General features: G+C 38.6%; 1 protein-coding gene across 1 annotated transcript in view; it reads right to left on the bottom strand.

The window, feature by feature from the left end:
- VPS41 (VPS41 subunit of HOPS complex) overlaps positions 1-19,940 on the bottom strand; it is a 179,172-nt gene that overhangs the window by 58,152 nt on the left and 101,080 nt on the right. Inside the window, exons 8-10 of the mRNA XM_032244456.1 lie at positions 9,496-9,615; positions 8,216-8,362; positions 2,637-2,703 (exon numbers count right to left, since the gene is read on the bottom strand). Coding sequence (XP_032100347.1) covers positions 2,637-2,703; positions 8,216-8,362; positions 9,496-9,615 — 334 coding nt within the window. The remainder of the gene's footprint in view (positions 1-2,636; positions 2,704-8,215; positions 8,363-9,495; positions 9,616-19,940) is intronic.

The raw sequence follows: 19,940 nt of genomic DNA, 5'->3' as shown, positions 1-19,940 counted from the left end.
TAAAAAATGACACACAAACATTGGCTTCATTTCCCAACATCATGATGTCAGCTTTCCAGATACCACACCACAGAGATCATGGAAGACTTTGGTGAAAAGTACCAGAGGATCAGGGAGTCCTGTGAGAATACAAGAGATGCAAGTGAAGTTAAAACATGGATGCCAGGCACAACCCACAACCTATTTTTAACAATGCCGTCTGAAAGAAAAAATGACGTCTGTAAAGCCCTATGTATAGAGAATCTCTTCATGTGTTGGTGATTGACCAAAAAGCTTAATCTTCATTATATCATTATTTTCATTTAACAGAATAAATCAATATCCTATGTGACAGGAACAACTTTTGTGCTATTTTTGAGAGTCTTAAGTTGCAAGAAAGAGTTATAAATACTTGGCTTCTAAGAAATGTACAGCTATATATATTTCTTTAATCTTAATGCAATTTTCACCTCATTTACCAAAGCACAGTGGCTCACACTATTCAGGGCTAAAGGAAACTGTCATCCAGACCTCCTAATATTTCCCTTTCTGTTATCCTACTCACGGACTCTTATCCAAACCACTTTGCCTCCTGCTGTGGAAATGGCTTATATTCTTAAAGGTTTACTCTTAGGAGGGGAAAAAATGGTACTTAACTATTAACCATAGTAGTAAAATGTCAGTAATGTGACACCGTTAGTACCCACATATGGTCTATTTCACGGAAATTACAGTGCAGATGAACTACACTGTAATAATGCGATCCTAGGGTTCTAGGCTAATAGGGCCACCACTGAGCCAGCTATCAGCAGTCACAGAGTTGGGATGGAAGTCTGCACGGTGATAACAATGATAATGGTTTAGTGAGCATCTACTTCATGCCAAGTACCACGTTAGGCACATTTCTTATGCCACGTCTAATTCCCACAATATCTAATTCCCATAATATCTACATCCTGAAAGGTAGATATTATCATCTCCATTTAACAGGTGAGAAAAGGATGGTCAAGAAGGTTAAGTAACCTCATCAAGATCACACATTTCAGCAAACTTCCTTGCCTCCCTGGAAGCTTTTTGGTTGTTCTGTAGAGTTAGATTCTATCAATTTTAATGCTATAGCAGTAAGATCTTGGACAGGTCATTTACCTCTAGAACCTCAATTTCTTCATCTCTAGAATAAGAAGCACACTACCTGCACTTCAAGAGTTCCTGTGAAAGTAACGTGAATTACCGCAGTTTATGTGCATAGCACATGCCCCACACTTAGTACATGATCAATAATATCAACTAAGGAAAGAAGATGACAACTGTTACATTTTTATACCTCCTTGACAATTTAAAATATTCAAATACTAATCTCTCAGGACATTGCACTGAGATGTTGAGAGGCTTTTGTTTTTGTTTTTATTTTCTGGTAGGCAAGGAAAGAAGAAAAAGATACTGAAACAATTATCTACATAATCTATCAGTTTTCTCTCTTATCTTGGTCCTCGGTTTTTCTCAGCAGTGCTACATTCTTCATATATCTACTCTGTCAGTACACTGAGCAATCTGAACTAAGTATTTATCCTAATACATTAAAAAAAAAAAAAGATTAAAACTCTACCACCAACTTCTGACTTCAGGTACAAAATAGCCCAGATTTAAATGTTACAACCACATTAGCCATGTGAGTAATGTATGTCTTTCTGTTTACATAAATATAGTAATGTGCCAATGATTTATTTCAACTTCAGCTTGGCAGAATAACCCATTAAATTTATAATACCCATCCACCAACCAAATGGGCAAATGAACTTTTCAGCTGACTTACAATATGGCAAATTTTTTCCTCAGAATAATTTTTACAAAATATAAAATATAAAAGTCATGGTATATCATCTAGGGCAATATCATTATATTTTTTATGATTTTTATAAAAAATAAAATATAAAAGTCATAGTATATCATCTAGGGCGCATACTTCTCCTGAACAGTTGTTTCCCAGAGTCACTGATTCACTCAACTCAATATTATTAAGCACCTTCCATGTGCAAGTATTGTGCCAGGTCCTCAAGATACAAACAGTGGGCAAAAACAGGCCCTGCCTGTGCTTGCAAGAAGGTGACAGTCAGGTAGAAAAGACAGAAATGCATTGAATAATCACAGGATCACTGGTACCCGTGACAAGTGCTAGAAACGGGAAGCCTGCAGTGAGCCTAAAATGAGAAGACTTGACTCAGTCAGGGAGGTACTGTGGCTTTCCCAGGAAAGCAACATTCAAGCTGAAGAATATGCTAGACAAGGGGAAGAGGAGGCACGGACAGGTTCAGTGTGGCTGCAGCACAGAGACCAAGGAGAAGCTTGGTGTGAGCTGCAGCTGGAGAGGACGGCAGGGGCCAACATAGATCCCTGTGGTCCACTGAAGAGTCCCATCTGCACCCTGAGAACAATGTGGAAGAACTGAAGGATGATGACAAGATCTGATCGGTATTTTATTTTGACAGCAGTGGGGAGACTAGATGAGAGTAATTCACAGCAGAAGAAGATAAACCAGTCAGTCAGGAGGCTGCAGCAGGGGTCCAGGTAAAAGACTATGGCAGTCTGGGTGAGATTAATGAAGATGAAAATTTTGAATGAAGTTTTACATCCACAGAAAGCAAGTGTTGGAGCCATACCTATTTCAACATATCGACTTGGTAAATCCCTCATTTCACTGGCATGCCGTTCCTTCACTGAGCATATCTGGAAAATAAGTTCGCAGGTTATTTTTTATTCATTTGATGGAAAATTCTTCATAACATTTTATCCATTATATGATATCTTTGTTAAATTAACCACATAGCACTGCAGATGGAGACAATCTACCCTATGGCTTAAATAACAGAAACTAATGTAAATGACATATAGCAATCACTACTTATAATCTGTAACATTATTCCTCAATAAAGTCTCATTCACGTAAGTTCAGCTTTCCTGGTGAGACTGAGCCTGAAGTCAAGTACTGATCCAAGTACAACTTTTGTCAGTGATCAGGGTTTTTTTTCCTTTTTCTTTACATGGTGTTCTTTTATAGCTGCTACCACTAAGTTTAACTATGGTATGGAAAATTCTAAAACATGGAAAAATTCTAAGGGGAAAACAAGCATTAGTCATTGTTCCAGCACAAACAGAAGACCATTAATAATCTTTTTTTTTTTTATGAAAGCTACTCTTATTAACCTGACAATTTAATACAAATAATTCAATATAGTATTTAAATATTCTTCTGCAACATAATTCTGTAAAGTCTTTATAGTACAGTGGAGCCTCCATGTCCATAGGTTCTGCATCCATAAATTCTACATTCATGGATTTAACCAACCAAGGATCAGAAATATTAAAAAAAAAAAAAAAATCCCACAAAATTCCAAAAAGCAAAACTTGATTTTTGCTGCACACCAACTACTTCATTAAGTCTGTGCAAATGAAGTGAGGTGCAGGCATTGTACCAGGTATTATAAGTAATCTACAGAAGATTTAAAGTATATAGGAGGATGTGCATAGGCTAAACGCAAATACTACATCGTTTTATACAAGGGCCTTGAGCATCAGAGGAGCCCAGGATCCACAGGGATCCTGGAGCCCATCCCCCACAGATACTGAGGGATGACTACATTTCATTACATGAATGTACTATACTTAATCAGCTCCCTTTTGTGGCATTAGTCTTTTGTTTCTATGGCTATTGTAAGCAATAGTATAATCAACATACTTATATACAAAACCTCAGGACTTTTGTTTCCTTAGGATAAATTCCTACAAGTAGAACTGCTATCAATGGCTATGTACACTTTAGTAAGGTTTTGTTTTTTAATATACATAGTATACTGAGTTGCTGCTGAGCAACACTCCAGCAGCTCTGTGAATGCAGAGTGCTCACTTTCCCTAACGCAGGGCTTGAACCCATGGCTACAGAGGTAGAAGCCTCCACTTAGAAGTGACCAGCTGTCTTCTTTCTTAATTGCTTTTACCATTTGTCTCTTGAACATTTCATATAATTGCCTATTTCTCCAATTTTCTTCTCTGGTAGACTTTTGAGTTTATCCACTCTTCTTTATGCATTTACTAGGAAACGTACTGAATTATCTAATGGCACATTCCACAATGCCAAATAGACAACTGTTTAAATGTGCTGATATAAGTACATGAGGAACAGTGTTTCAAATGGTTTGAAGTATAATAAAAAAGCAAATGTAACGGCCATATTAGTGAACACTTTTTGGGTAGCTACTGGCACCACTCCTGAGCTAAGAGCTTTGTGAACTAGATACCATTATTTTCTTAAGATTATGGTGCAGTGGGGAGGCACTAAAATAAGCCAATTTACTGACGTGTGACAGGGAAGTACATAGCAGGGGCATCTACTGCTAGGGCAGGAAGGCTTCCTGGAAGAAGTGACATGTAAGTTGAAGCAGGAGACAGCACAGGGGCACGGGGCAATGTGACAGCATAGGGCCTTCAACTGGAAGCTCAATCGGACAGAAATGGAGGGCATGGGGGAAGAAGGGGACAGAACTGAGGCTAGAGAGGAATGGAGAGGCAGCTCACACAGAACCTTGGAAGTCATGTTTATGATCAGTCATCCTATGGGCAAGGAGGGGACTGACCTCATCTGACTTGCACTTAGATTATTCTAGCTGTACTATTTAGGACAGGCTTAAGGGGGAACAGACCAGCACCAAAAAGACTTGAAAGGAAGATGAAGTGCACAGATTTGAGAGACACTGACAGAACTTGAGGGCTGACAGTCTTCCAGCATTCAGACACCTATGAAAGACAATGTTACTATGTCTAATCTAGAGACGAGGACACTGAAGCTCTGGGAATGATGCCGGACTGCCTGGCCAGGATGGAATTCACACCAAGGCCTGACTGGTATCTCGCTGGCCGTGCCACAATTTGAGGACAAGGACATATTGCACTAGTGGTAGCTGGGCATGGCTCTACTGCACTCCTCAGCTCTGGGGTCTGAGCTCTAAGCCCAGCACCTGTCTCATAAGTAGAAAGTGGCAGGTAAAAGTGGGTGAACAGGTAAGTGCTACCCTAAGCTCATGTCCTGCATAAGCACAGATCAATGATCGTAAGAGCCCTTTGTCACTGATAGGTGGGTTCTTGCCCATGAACACGAATCTGCCTCCTCCAATTGTCTGCTCTACTTCTCCACATGGGTGGGTAACAGGCATCTCTCAAGCAGACACATCCAAAACCAATCTTGCCTTTTTCACTCTAAACATGTTCTATCAATAGTCTTCCAGTTTGTTAGATGACTGTGATCTTATACCCCACATCCAACTGTCAATAAATACTGCAGAGTCTACCATCAAAATATATCTAGGATCCAGTCATTTCTCACCAACTGCATGACGCTGACCAGGGACAATTTTTTTTTTGTTTTTTTTATGGAGGTAACTGCAGTAGCCTAACTGGTCTCCCCTCTTGACTGCCCCTTTGCTGTTTAGCTCCACACAGCAACCAGGGATCCTTCCAAAACACACATTAGATCACTTAACTGACTCCACAACAGCTCAAAGCCTTGTGCTAACTTCTTACCTCATTCAAATTAAAAGCCAAAGACTTCTCAAGGGCTCTTGTGCTCCAACATCATCTGTGCCTCCACCCCTGCTCCACTCACTCACACAAAAACAGCTTCCTTGCTGTTCCTCAAAAGCACACCAATCACACATCTGCTTCAAGAACTTTTACACTGCTGCTCCTTCTGCTAACACCTCCTACCCCAGCCCTCCACAGATCTGCACAACTTTTCTCTCCAGATCTCTGACCAAACGACATATTAGTTATTGGACAGGCCATCTCTAGACCATCCTATATTAAATGGTACCTACCCCAATCCCTTTCCTTATTATCCTGTTAAAATGTTCACCTTCTTATTTGCCACCTTCAACATGGTATACTTGCTTGTTTTGGTCCACCTTCCTCACTAGAACATAAATTTCCCAAGGGAAGGAACTCATGCATTTGTCTGTTTGTGTTCTGCAACACTAGAACACTGCCTGGCACAATGCAGACAAACGGTAAATGTTTGTTGGACAAATGAATGAATGAAGTAAATGGTAAGCTCCAACTGCACACTTTATTATACTGCTTCTGGGTTCTTCTCCCAATAAGATTTCTCTCTCTGAAGAAAGACCACATCCTTATCTCTTCTTCCTTCAACAGAACTCACTAAGAGTCTACACTGAGAAGTACTCAACATCTACAACTGAGTTTGAAAAAATGGAAACTCCAATAAAATGGAATATTTGACATAAAAATATTATAGAAGCTGGATCTTAACTTGGGCATAGAGAAAGGGGATTTGTTTCCCACGGCTGCTACAGCAGGCTGCCACACTTGGTGGTTTAAAACAACAGAGATGTAGTAACTTACAGGCTAGAAGTCTGAAATCAGGTTCACTGAGCCAAAATCAAGGTGTTGGCAGGGCTGTACTTCCTCTAGAGGCTCTAGGGGACAATATGCTGTCTTCTCCAGCTTTCTGGCGGCTGCCACCATTCATTGGCTACTTCATTCCAATTTCTGCCTTCACAGTGGTACTGCCTTCTCCTCCTCTCTTCCGTGGTAGCATCTCCCTCTACCTCCCTCTCATAAGGATAACTGTGATTGCATTTAAAGCCCACTCAGATAATGTAGGATAATCCCTTATCTCAAGATCCTTAACTTAATCACATCTTTTGCTATATGAAGTAGTATTTACTTTTTTGTCATATAAGGGAAACATTTACAGGTTCCAGGAATTAGGGCCTGCTATCCTCAGGGCCATTACTCAGCATATCAGAGAAGGAATTTCTGGTAGTAATGAGTGAACTTGTTACATCTTCCTATAGGCTAATTTTCCTTGTCTTTCACCATAAGAAAAGAAAATTGGAACTTTAAATCCAACAAGCCACCTAGTCCATTTAAGGGATTTTTAAAGTACTAAGAATATAAATTTATTGGATGAGTAACCACACACATGGAATAGGGAGCCCAGCGAATCACTGTTTCCATCCTACACTATTAGGTACAGTTTCCTTCCTGTTACCCTAAATATAAATCAGGTTGTGTTCATTTATCACATGAAGAAAAGAGAAACCGAATGATAACAACATAAGGGTTGGGAGGGCCTGAAGTGTAACAATGTTTGTTTTGCTAATAACAATTACTGATTAATATTTTTTCCGCTTTCCCTTTCCAGAGAAAAGTGAATTTTAAATAGCCATGTCCCCTTCATGTCATTTCTAGAACTTTATATAACAATGAAAGCCAACATTTATTAAGCAATTACAATAAATCAGGTTCTATGTGAAACTCTTTATATGTATTAGCTCACCTTTTTCTCCCCAAAACTTGTCATGTGAGAACAATTAGCACTGCCATGTTGTGGATGAGGACAGTAAGGCTCATAGAGGGTCACCAAGGAAAATGAAGAAGCTGGACTTGATTCCTGGTCTGTCTGACTCCAAAGCTGAGCTCTTTCATGAGGCTATTTCTGGGATACTCTCTCATGACATTTTTACACCTCAGCTAAGTTTTAGTTTATTTTGTGTGAATTAAGCTGTATATTTTTAAAAGGGAAACAACTTTTGGCTCTCAAGTATCGAATATAACAGAAGCACTAGTAGGCATGAAATAAATGTGAATGAGCTTTGGGTCCCCTTTTGTAGAACAGCTAAATTTCATTTACTCAGGCACATAAGGGTCAGATAATTATACGTCAGAAAATATTCCCAAATCTTATTATTGATGATAAGTCTGGGCCTCCACTCCATCAAATTATCACCAAGCAGCAGGATGATTTAATTTTAACCTTCTCTCTCCACCATCAATAACTCTAATGAAGAAGTGAAGGGTCAAAGCTAAGGGAAAATGGAAAGAATAATGAAGAGAAGAAAACCTGACTAAACAACAAAACTAACCCCATATTCTGTAAATAGCTAAGGCCAGCTGGGATGTGAGAAATTAAAAGAAGATTGAAAAAGACAGCACCATTCCAAGCATGAAAAAGTTCACAAACTATTTTATATGCCATGGAAAAGAAAGAATATATCTAAAAACTTATGCACAGGAAATAATTTGAGCAACAAATGGTTATCACGTCACAAGAATATCCAGGTGAAAAAATTTGGGTCCTAGAAGCCATTCAAGACTCACAGTCCTCTGGACCACCCTCAGTGGATCTATAACAACATGGACTTATTATAAAGACAAGCAAAGCCACCTTGACAGAAGTCCCCCAGCCAATAATCAGTGTCACATTGTCCTTCCAGCAGAGGCTGCAGGGATACATGTCTGGGCGAAGACTTATATCATCCCGGGGCACATTGGTGATTCTTTGCTTTGAGATGATGTCAAAAATCTTCACACCCTGAAAAATAAAACAGCAGTAGGTATGCTCTACTCAGGAAAGCAACAGAAAATTTATTAACAGCCCCCGCTACCTACTACCAATAACTATCCCTGAGAAATATTAGCAGTGTTTACTCAGCATGCAAGGAAAATGCTCCTGCTCTACACAAACCCTGTGGGAACCAAAACCACAAGGAAATGTCCACCCTTCTTTCTGGGCAAAGGAGATTTTCTTAGACGGCATGGGTGACTCAAATCCAACACAAATATGAAACGTACAGATATCAACAACTGCATTTCAAAAATGACAGACAAGCAACATTTCTAATTTTATCGTTCCACCACAAAAATGAAGTTTGTTTTTTAGGAAGGCTTTGAGTCTGAAAAGCCACCTACATAAAAGAAAAACAACTACATCTGACATTTTAAAGTTCTTATATGGAAACACCAGGCAAGCAGCTACTTAAAAATGTGCCAAGAGGCCACAGGTTTGTTCTACCTTTGTTGTGACCCAGGAGAAGTAAGAAAAGTCCAGAATAACAAGGTAGGGTCTAGGCAGGTTTCTACCATTTAAAACTGAATAGAACTGATATACTAAATTATAACTTGACGTTCCAAAAGATATGCCAGATGTCAAAAAGATCATTTTTTAAACTTTCTACTAGCTCCAATTCATAGCAAGTAAACTCTAAGTTAAAGTGCAGCACTGAAAATTACGATCTGCTTTTTTACAGGCAGGCCTATACTTCGGCCTATGATTATACTGGGAGTAAAAGAGAAATCAGCAATATTCTGCACTTGTTTCATTTCAACTCTTACTTGCCTTTGGCCAACAGGCAAATGATATTTTCAAGACCCATTCCCAATGCAGTCCTTCAATTATTAAGATAGCTTTTCATTTTCTTGGTTACTCTCCATGCCTCAGGTTTCTTACTCTAAAATAGAGTCCAGAATATGTTGGGAATTACTGTATTATGAAAGCCAAAAGCAATCTAATTTCTTTAACCTCCTAGGTACGATACCAATCGTCCTTTCGCCTTTTGGAAATCACCACCACGGCAAGTGGCATCTTTTCCCTTCATACGGCCCTATCAACTTGGCTGCTCTTCTGCCACTGAATAAGCATTCCGAAGACAGAGGCGTGTTTCTTACCATATTATTGGCCCAAGCAATCAGATGGCCTCTCCACTTCACACTCCTTATGTTCCCTTCCCCTTCATGCAGAATAGCGGACTTCCATCTGTTCATCCAAGACCGTTCAAACAGTAGCAACTAGGGACAAACAGCGTAAACAAAGAATCTTAGAAACTGAAAATCATAGGTCAGATTCCTTACTTACTAGTTTCACCTATCCTTGTGACCAAATAACAAACAAGTCACTCTCAACATCTTTAGCATACACTTATAGTAGTATATGATTTGTACCTTGGAAAGAATTCCTAGCACATCATATTCTCCCCAGGATGTTGTTTAAAATGGGTGAGTGTTGAAGATACTACAAGGCCAAGCCACAAGGTGGCACCAAAACACCAAGATTCATGGAAAATAATGCACACTAGTTAATCAAAAGATTCGTATCGCAAAAGTTCTTCAAATGATTGACCGGGAACTAATTTATTTTGTAAATTGGGAAATCAAAACCTCTTAAGTTTTTCACTGAAAATAGGATATTAGTCACAGATTAAGCTGTAGTAGAAGCAGTCTACATTTTTCATTTAACTCAAATAATTGAACAATGATTTTTGAACAGTAATTCATGTCACAAAGTAAGAAAAATTTGTTTTGAAATTAAGCTTCTTTAAAAATGTCATAGTATCTATGGTCTTTATTTTAAAGGGAAGATTCTACCTTTCTAAAAACCTGATAAATTTTAATATAAAATATAACTTGTCAAAACCTCTAAGATTAATAAAGATATAATTCTAGAAAGTGATAGTTATTAAGAACACAATAAATGTTTTTCTTGATATATTCAATTTAAATCCTTTAAGAAAAGACATTTATACAGTATATAACCTAAGGCATGTAATCCTGAAGCATGTTTACCTTTCAAAAGCAAATGCTGACAACAGATTCCATAACAGAATTATTAATATTCCTACACTACAGGCAATTTCAGTCCACCTTAGTATATGGATGCAGGGGATTCTTCTGACCATATTTAGCCCTGTCTTCCCATTAGATATACCCTATATATTCTCAGAGACCTTCTAACCCACCCTGTCCCCTCCCATCCCAGGTTCCAATTCAGAAGTCACTACTACCGTGCCTCCCTGCCCCCGAGTTAGAGACCTTCAGGAGTGTCCCCTGCCCGTGATTCAGCCTCTTTCTGCCATTTGCAAAGAACAGAGCTAGGGAGGCTACTGTATCAGTCCAAACGCAGAGAGATGATGAATGTGTTCAGCATTTTGAAAGAGCAGGTTTGAAATTTAGGAAAGGGGGAGAAAGGCTGAGCACACAGTTCCTGCTACAGAGAACATCACTCTCTACTAAAGATAGGCAGCTACAAACAACTATTTTTATTTATTTATTTAATTTATTTATTTAAGACGAAGTCTCACTCTGTCACCCAGGCTGGAGTGCCGTGGCGCTATCTTGGCTCACTGCAACTTTTGCCTTCCAGTTTCCAGTGATTCTTCTGCCTCAGTCTCCCAAGTAGCTGGGATTACAGGTACCCACCACCACGTCCAGCTAATTTTTGTACTTTTAGTAGAGACAGGGTTTCACCATGTTGGCCAGCTGGTCTCAAACTCCTGATCTCAGATGATCCACCTGTCTCCGCCTCCCAAAGTGCTGGGATTACCGGTGTGAGCAACCATGCTCAGCCACAACAATTATTTTAAACATGATGAATTGACAAGATCAAAATGTCTATCTTCCAGCTGTGACCTGGATCTGGGGGAGGCGATCAGTGATTGTAGGAAATAGGTGAAGCACAGTGAGTGCTCAACAACCACCTGCTGGAATGAAGGGTTGGCTGGATGGCTGGGAAAACAGCATGGTGGGACACAGCATCGAATTCCATTCCCTTACTAATTCCCACCTAGAAATGACCACGGCAGTATTAAGAGGAGAACAGTCCGTACTGCATTGAAAAATTTAAATATACTCCAAATTTCAAGTTAAAATTACATAAAATATGCTAATAATAAGACCCCAATGAAGGCTATGATTTAACTCATTCCCCCAGAAAAAGCCTGCCTGGGAAGTAGTTGGTCAGACAGGTACTAGCATGCTACAGCAACCCCCACACTCAGTGTAATGGGGCAGGAACAAAGGGGAGTTGCCAATCTCACTCTGAAACACAAAGGCTTGGGTCCCCAAGCATGTAGCCAGCACTGCAGCTGTCCCAGGTGGGAAGGAAAGCAGGCACTCTGGCAAAAGGCAGGTACCTATGGAAAAATTCAGCATTTGAAAAGAATACGAATTATCCAGGGAATAATCCCCGGCTCCTGATTCCTTATGAATAAGAAGACATACTAAAAACCAGAAAATAACTCAAAAGACTTAATTCTTATCCTTTTCATGTAATGACAAAATTAAGCAAGAAATCAGTAACAAAGAACAAGAAAAACAGAACAAAAAACAAAAATGATACAAAATAGTCTCAATCTTTGGGTAAAAAAAGAATCTTAGAAACTGAAAGTCATATATCAGATTCTTTACTTACTAGTTTTACCTACCTTTGTGACCAAATAAAGAGGAATTCATATGGTAACCAGAATACTTTGAAAATAAGAAAACAAATGCTGTAAGCCTAAGCTTTATGGGATGCAAAGTTGTAAACAAAGGAAAATCTAGATTTATAAGCTAATAATGAACATGACATGTCACTACACGACAAAACAAAAACATTTCATTGAGGGATATAAAAGGAGAACTCAATAAACAGAAAGACACATTATATTCATGGATAGAAAGATTCCAATTCTCACTGAAGTGCTTAAGTCTCATTAAATTAACCTATGATTTAATGTAAGTCCAAAGAAATCCCAAAGGGATTATTTCTAGAAATTCCAAAAATGCTAAAAATTCATTTTTAAAAATTAGACAATAACAGAAAATTTTTTAAAAATTAAGTAATTTAGGGGGAGGGATGGATTTGTCCAGACAGATAGTAAAACATTTTATAAAATCAACACTCAAAACAATAGAGCCATGTTCCTAGAATTGACAGATGAAGGAAAATGAATAAACTGATAAAGACAAATCAAAATGATATGGTCAGGAATAGGGATGTGAGGTGAGGGGTACAGTGGGGTGCGTGCAGAGAAAGAGGTGTCTTCAAACCACTGAGCTGTGGTCTTAGATGCCATCTTTCTGGAGGATCGTTTGGCATTATGGTCTCAAAGCTTTAAAAATGATGCCAGGAAGTCCCTACCTAGAAACTTATGCTAAGAAATGATCAGAAAAGTTAGTAAAGATTCATGTAAAGCTATGTATAACAGCCAGAAATGGGCTAACAATTGAGGAATGACTGAGCATAATACGGTGGAGCACAAATGAGTATGTATCCATTTTTAAATGATTTTATACTTGTATGTTCATTAACACAAAAAGCTATGAGGGCATATTAAATAAAAAGCAGATTACAAAACAGTATTAAATACAATGTCCTTAAAACAAAATGTGAATGTGATCCAACAAATATAAAATCTAAAAGATACATGACAAAGTGATAATTCTATAAATGAGTGCTGAAATTTTATACTAATTTCTATTTTATAATTCTGCACTAAATATGAATATTTCTATAGTGTTAATACATTAGTGGGAATGAAAATCCATTTTCTTATTTTCAAAATCAGGAAAACTTAGGGGAATAGTTAAAATGAAACAACAAAACAATATCAAAAATTCACTGGAGGCTGGGTGCAGTGGCTCACACCTGTAATTCCAGCACTTTGGGAGGCTGAGGTGGTGGATCACCTGAGGTAAGGAGTGTGAGACCAGCCTGGCCAACATGGTGAAACCCCTTCTCTTCTAAAAATGCAAAAAAATTAGCCAGGTGTGGTGACTGGCACCTGTAATCCCAGCTACTCAGGAGGCTGAGGCAGAAGAATCACTTGAACCTGGGAGGAGGAGGTTGCAGTGAGCCAAGATTGCGCCATTACACTCCAGCCTGGGCAACAACAGCAAAACTCTGTCTCACAAAAATTAAAAAAAAAAAAAAAAAAATTCACTAGAACTTAATGTTTGAAGCACACTGAACATGTATTAGAATGAATTTATATAAACTGTATATACTTTTAAAATAAAACATTAACTTCCTTAGAAAATTGTTAACTAAATCTTGCTGCAGTTCCCACCAAAATGCAAGCTCACTCCAATGGACCCTTTCTGTTATAGTCAGTGTGCTGGGAGCTACAGAAGAAAGCCAAGGCCACTGGACTCTGGCCTCCTTTTGTCTCCTACTCTACCTCCCAAAACTAAAAACTTCCAGCAGAGGGCAGGAGGCAAAGGAAGGAAGAAGAATTCTGAATCCAGATCATCTCAGGTTTGATTCTCAAAAACCTTGTGGACCCTGCTCTGACATGCAATCAAAAGAGCAAAGAAGCTTCTCCCAGTGATATTTCTACAATGCAGACAGGCACATGCCATTCTGTGCAACTGATGTATGCTCAAAAAAGGAGGCAGTATAAAAATTAACCTCTGTAAATGAAACAAATTTTAACTAATTACAAGTTTTGACAGACTTCACGTTATTTTCTTATATTTTTTAAATAGTCTTAAGTCCCTAGCACTTTATAGTTTGTGGATGAAAAATAAGAAAATATCTGTAAATAAAGTAGGTCATCATAAACATATTGAGGAAGGTTATCACTTGGGAGAATTCTTTTGTAAGTCAAGTAATTTCCCCCCAATTTACTGGTTCTGTATGTTTTATGGTCACACTGGTTTTCTCACTGCACAACTATTCTACTAAATCTCATTCACTGAGATTTGTGTGTTTACCTTGCACTTCCCCAACAAGTGCGTTGGGGAAAAGGACCATACCTTTGCTAGACACACAGACATAATAAATATTAAATATTAAGTAGGCTTTCCTAGTCTGCTAGTCTTAATTCTTTCCTTCTCTGACCATACACACAATGCGTTTGCTGAAGGAGGAGCTACGTGATTTCCCAGAACTCTTCAGTTATTCAGCCCATCTTTACAGTTAGCAATATTCCTAAACTATTTTGAATACACTGGAATCTACTCCAGTCTCAAAAGTTTCAAGAACACAATGACTGATTCATACAATTCACACAGTCTTGCTTTAGAAAGGGCTCACTTCTATGGATCCCTTATCCAGGCATGTAATGTCAGTCTATTTTCCCTTTGCTCAAGGCCAGCAAATAGAATTCGTGCACAACTTGTCAAAAATTTGAAGGCTGCTTTTAAGATTAGTCTTCCTCTATTAGTTTTAAGTAATTACAGCTCCTTTATTTCAGGTGCATGAATTGGCCACACATTTGGCCTGAATGGTGATTTCTGAAATGATTCTGCATGCCTGTAGAAGGCTCTCTGGACCACCACAGCGCCTATTTCTCCAGGCTCTCTCTCATCTGGCCTGCTTCTCTCCTCTGTTATCTGCCTGGCCCCGTGGAACATTTATTCCTGCCTTTCCTCTCCACCCTACATTATTCTTTACTCATGAGCTCAACTTTCCTGTCCTATATAGTATAAAACCTTAAATGCCCACTAGTAATTATGGAGTCATTTCCATACATCTAAAACTCTCATGCAGGATTTACTTTGATGTATAATATTTACTCTACAGTACTATAGATTTTCATACAGAAGGGTGAATGGCCCAATGAACCACTCTCCATTGGCTTTTTTTATCCTAATCTCTGTGAATTTCAAACAGAAACATATTTTCTGATAGGAATGCCAAGGAAAGCCTTGCTTTGGTGATTTAAGAAAAGATGAACTCCTTTTTTTACCAACATTCTATACTAATTTAACTACCACAAAACTATCTGCCTGTACTTCACTGACATTTAATAATATCCATTTTTTTCTTCCAGTCATAAAACTGCCCACAGACCTACTGAGCACGAATTTTCTACAAAGCATTTTACGGGGTAAGCCATTGAACAAACCACCCTTAAAAGCAGCTGGTTAATTTATTTGGTTCATCTTCCAGACCCTGTAATATTGAATTGTCATTATCACAATACTAAGAGCAATTTAAGCTCAATGGGAGCTAAGTACATAGAGAGGAAAAGCTGTTTCCAAGAGGTCTATTTTTTTGTTGGAGAAAGTATTTTAGGGCTTTATTTCCCATAAATCCACATTCTGGCAGTCAGCACTCTCAGTACTTATATTTCAATAGAAGCCCTCATATCCTCAGCAATATACTTTATTCTCCTCTGTTTTGTGCTGATAAATCTATCTAGCGCTTTCCTACTCTACAGAGTGGTATAAGGACATGGAGCCCAGAATCTCCCACATGTGTGGCAAGATTCCTACCGGGCTGTAATGAAGCCCCCAATTCTGGTCACCCATCATTACTTGTCACTCACCTTTCCCTGATAGAGAAAAGAGTATGATTGGCCCTGGTTTAATCATCTTGTGATCTTTCAAGTTGATAAATCATTTGGCTCCTTCAGCCTTCCTAAATACTGACCACACTGCTAGCTTTGAGGCAGACAAGAAAGTAGGAAAGATGGAGCAGGGGCTTCAGCCCATGGACAAGGCTTAGTACCATGTGTGTTCCTACGGGGAGAACCAAGGGGCTTGAAGAAAACAAATATTTTGAAGGAGAACTGCTAGATCAGAAAGGTGCAGAAGATCCAGGTAATACAATAGAGAAACAGAGAAAAGTAAAACCCAGCAAATAAGACTGTCTCAATAAAAATAAACAAAGGGCATAACAATGGAAAAGTCTTGTTACAAAGGGATTTAAATATTCAAGATTAGAAAAGATCATGTGCAAAATTTTAAAAGGCAAGCGAGAAAAATATGAGTGAATGTGGAGAAGGCCTAGGATGGTGGCTAGCTGCTGATGGCAAGTGGGGTCTTGAATCCTGAAGGACGCAGGAACAACCAGGAACCCACGTGGAGCAGGTAAGTGTCTTTGTCTTGTTTGGTACTTAGGCTCAGTGCCAAAGTTTCAAACATGCAGTTTTTCTAAACACCACCAACAGCTCTACTTGTCCATCAAGACAGAATATAAACATGTGAGAAGAAAAAGAGAATTTCCCAAATATATTATTGCCTTGAATTCAGTGGTTATTTTCTGAACAAGTTATAATGCTTCAGTCTCCTTTATCTGAATTTAACATGTTTAAAAGAAATTCAATACACACCAAATGCTGGTACCATAGAAAACCTCTGTTCACAAAGGTTCCTAGAGCCCACTCAAATGCCACTTGGCTTACAAACAATATTTTAGTAAACACCATTCCACTGCAACACAGACTTCTTTTTTTTTGCTTTTTTTTTTTTTTTTTTAAGTTCAGGGGTTTATGTGCAGGTTTGTTATATCAGTAAACTCATGACACAGGGGTTTGTTGTACAGATTATTTTGTCACCCAGGTATTAAGCCTAGTATCCATTAGTTATTTTTCCTGATCCCTCCTCCCACCCTCCAACCTCCAATAGTGTCTGTTGTTCTCCTCTATGTGTCCATGTGTTCTCATCATTTAGCTCCCACTTATACGTGAGAATATGTGGTATTTGGTTTTCTGTTCCTGCATTAGCAACACAGATTTTGGACAAGCCCTTGAAGTTAATTCTGTGAAACCTATATAGACAGACCAATGCTCTGAAATTTGAAAAACACTGTATCCACATAAGGTAACAATCAATTCAGCAACCAAGAAATCCAAGCTAACAGTTCCATGAGAACAAAGTTAAACACTGGAGGTGCTATTTAGGAGCAGCTTTCTTTGCATTAAAAACTGGGGTCTGTTGGGGAAGGGGGGTTGGGGAGGGACAGCAGGGAGTGGGGAGGTTGGGGAGAGATAACATGGGAGAAATGCCAGATACAGGTGACGTGGTGGGGGATGGAGGCAGCAAACCACCTTGCCATATACGCAACCATGCAACAACCCTGCATGATCTGCACATGTACCCCAGAGCCTAAAGTACAATTAAAAAAAAAACAAAAAACTAGAGATGACAGATAAAGATCTACCTACCCACCTATGCAGGTATCTACCTACATACCTATGTGGGCTCCACAATCAAGCCAGTATGTGACGTAGACCCTTATTTAAACTAGTAATCTGCAATTTCTGCAAATGCAAGCACATAATTACACGTGTGATTTCAGATATGACTAGGACACTTTCTAAGTAATTTAACCACTTTAAAAAATCCTCCATATGGATCGCACAGACTGAATAGAGCTGGCTGTTCATGCCAAACACCTCGAGTCTGTTTTTCAGTTTGCAGCTATCTCAGGATACACTTCCCAGGGCTGGGCTCAAGGTCAAACACCCTCACCATCAGGGCAAAGAAAACACAAAAGTCATCCACTGGGTATTTAAACTTGAATTAATGTTCTGTGCAAAAGAACAAATATCGCTAACTATATATAATCTCAATCATTGATGACTGGTGAAAATCCTTGCACAGTAAGTATATCAAAAAAGAAATACAAGATTGCTAAGTCTCGAATAATGTAGACAGGTACCTGAACACACGGGTTTATGTATTTGGACAAGCCCTTCACACAATTCAAAATAAATCAAAAGGGGAAAAAATCGAGATACTATCTGCAGAAGAAACGAAGTCAAACGAACCAAGTTTCAAGCATTATAATCCACTTTCTTGCCATCTCTATGAAAAAAATGGCATTAACTGGACACATTGGTCAGCACTGATAGCTTCCACAGCAGTGGCAGAACAGGGTTTTGGGGCAGACTCACATCCACGTGGTAACGTATATTCATCCCCTCTACACATTTCACTGTATAATCTAAACTCTCATTTAGACCCCTATATAATGCCTCCCTGGGAACAAGAATAATTATTCCAGATTTGGCCAAAATTGGAGAAAAGGCTGCAGGCTATTCAGCAAGCAGCAATAATTTGTGCTCAAACTGACAATAAATATCAAGTGGACAGCCTTCATTGTCCTGGCTTCTATGGTAATACTAAAAGCTGCCCTGAGCAAAGAATACAATAGACAAATCACAAAGGAAGATATGGAAGTAGCTAATAAATAAAATTGTTCAAAATCACTAATAATTCAAATATATTACAAAATAGAAAAATGGAGTATCTTTATATATCAGATTGGCAAAGACCACATGGTAAAATCGGTACCCACACATAGCTGATGTAAACTGGTATAAGTTTTCTGAAATACAATTGCACTTGGTAACATATAGTAAATATATCAAATGCCTAAAAAATAATCACAACCTTTGATTCAGTAATTCCAATCCTAAGAATCAATGGTAGGAAAACATTCAGAGGAGTAGACAAAAGGTAACACCCAAAGATTTCAAGCTTCACCACATCCTAATTTATGGCAGCCAAACACTGGATACAAGCTAAAGGTCTAATGACAGGAGAATGGTTAAGAAAATCAAATAGATCCATAAGACAGAATATTATCCAGCTATTCAATAACACTGAGCTAAGAATAGGCGCCGATAATGTAGGGAATTTTATATGATGCACAACATTAAGTTAAAACAAGATCTAAAATAATTGAGATGACTTTATATATTTCTTTACTGCTTTTCATCATTATAAAAATAATGCATGCCTCCTACAAAAAATAAATAAATAAAGCCAATGAAGGCCAGAAAGAACATTCATAATCCTGCCTAGACACAAATACTGTTAATAATTTGGTGTACAGCCTTCCATGAATACATCTACATACATACTTTTATTTCTACAAAAAAAGGTAATCAGACCAAACATGTATTTTAGAAAAGTACCTCAACAGAAGCAATCTATCAAATGTTGAGAATTTTATTTATTCCAACTGAGAGAGAGAAAAGCTGACATCCAGAAGCTAGCCTGGCACTCACAGCAGGGCCTTGATGTTCTCCTGGTGAATATAAACAATTTCACAGAAAACCAACATCAGATGAGGCCACTCCATGACCATGAAGGACCAGGACAGAAACAAGACCACTCCATAATCATGTCTGAACACAAACAAGACATGAACATTTTCCAAGTCATAGCAATTGCCAAACATTTCCCACTTTGGGCTAAAATGATAAAATGACAGACTGCTGCTTCTTTACCAATTATGACTTTGGCTGTGGTTTAGCTTAGCTTTTTCTCCTTCTAGATAAAATGTATTAAAATGTCCAGCTGTAGAATTACTCTTGCTTCATGACAGCAACCAATCTAGAGCAAAGCCCTGCTGCCTTAGACCTCCCCGAAATCACCTCACACCAGCCTAAATACTACAATTCTAATATCTTCCAAAAACCCTACGGGTGCTACTGGTGATCTTTGGCCACAGGGCACGAACACAGCTAATTCACTATTGTTAGCTACTCAAGAGGCTGAGGCAGGAGAACTGCCTAAACCCAGGAGGCAGAGGTTGCGGTGAGCCGAGATCGCACCACTGCACTCCAGCCTGGGTAACAAGAGTGAAACTCCATCCCAAAAATTAAAAGAAAACAAAC

This window comes from Sapajus apella, unplaced genomic scaffold (genome assembly GCF_009761245.1).
Source record: "Sapajus apella isolate SASKATOON/1434 unplaced genomic scaffold, GSC_monkey_1.0 scaffold54, whole genome shotgun sequence".
Lineage (NCBI taxonomy): Eukaryota > Metazoa > Chordata > Mammalia > Primates > Cebidae > Sapajus > Sapajus apella.
This window is presented reverse-complemented; position numbering and strand designations above follow the sequence as displayed.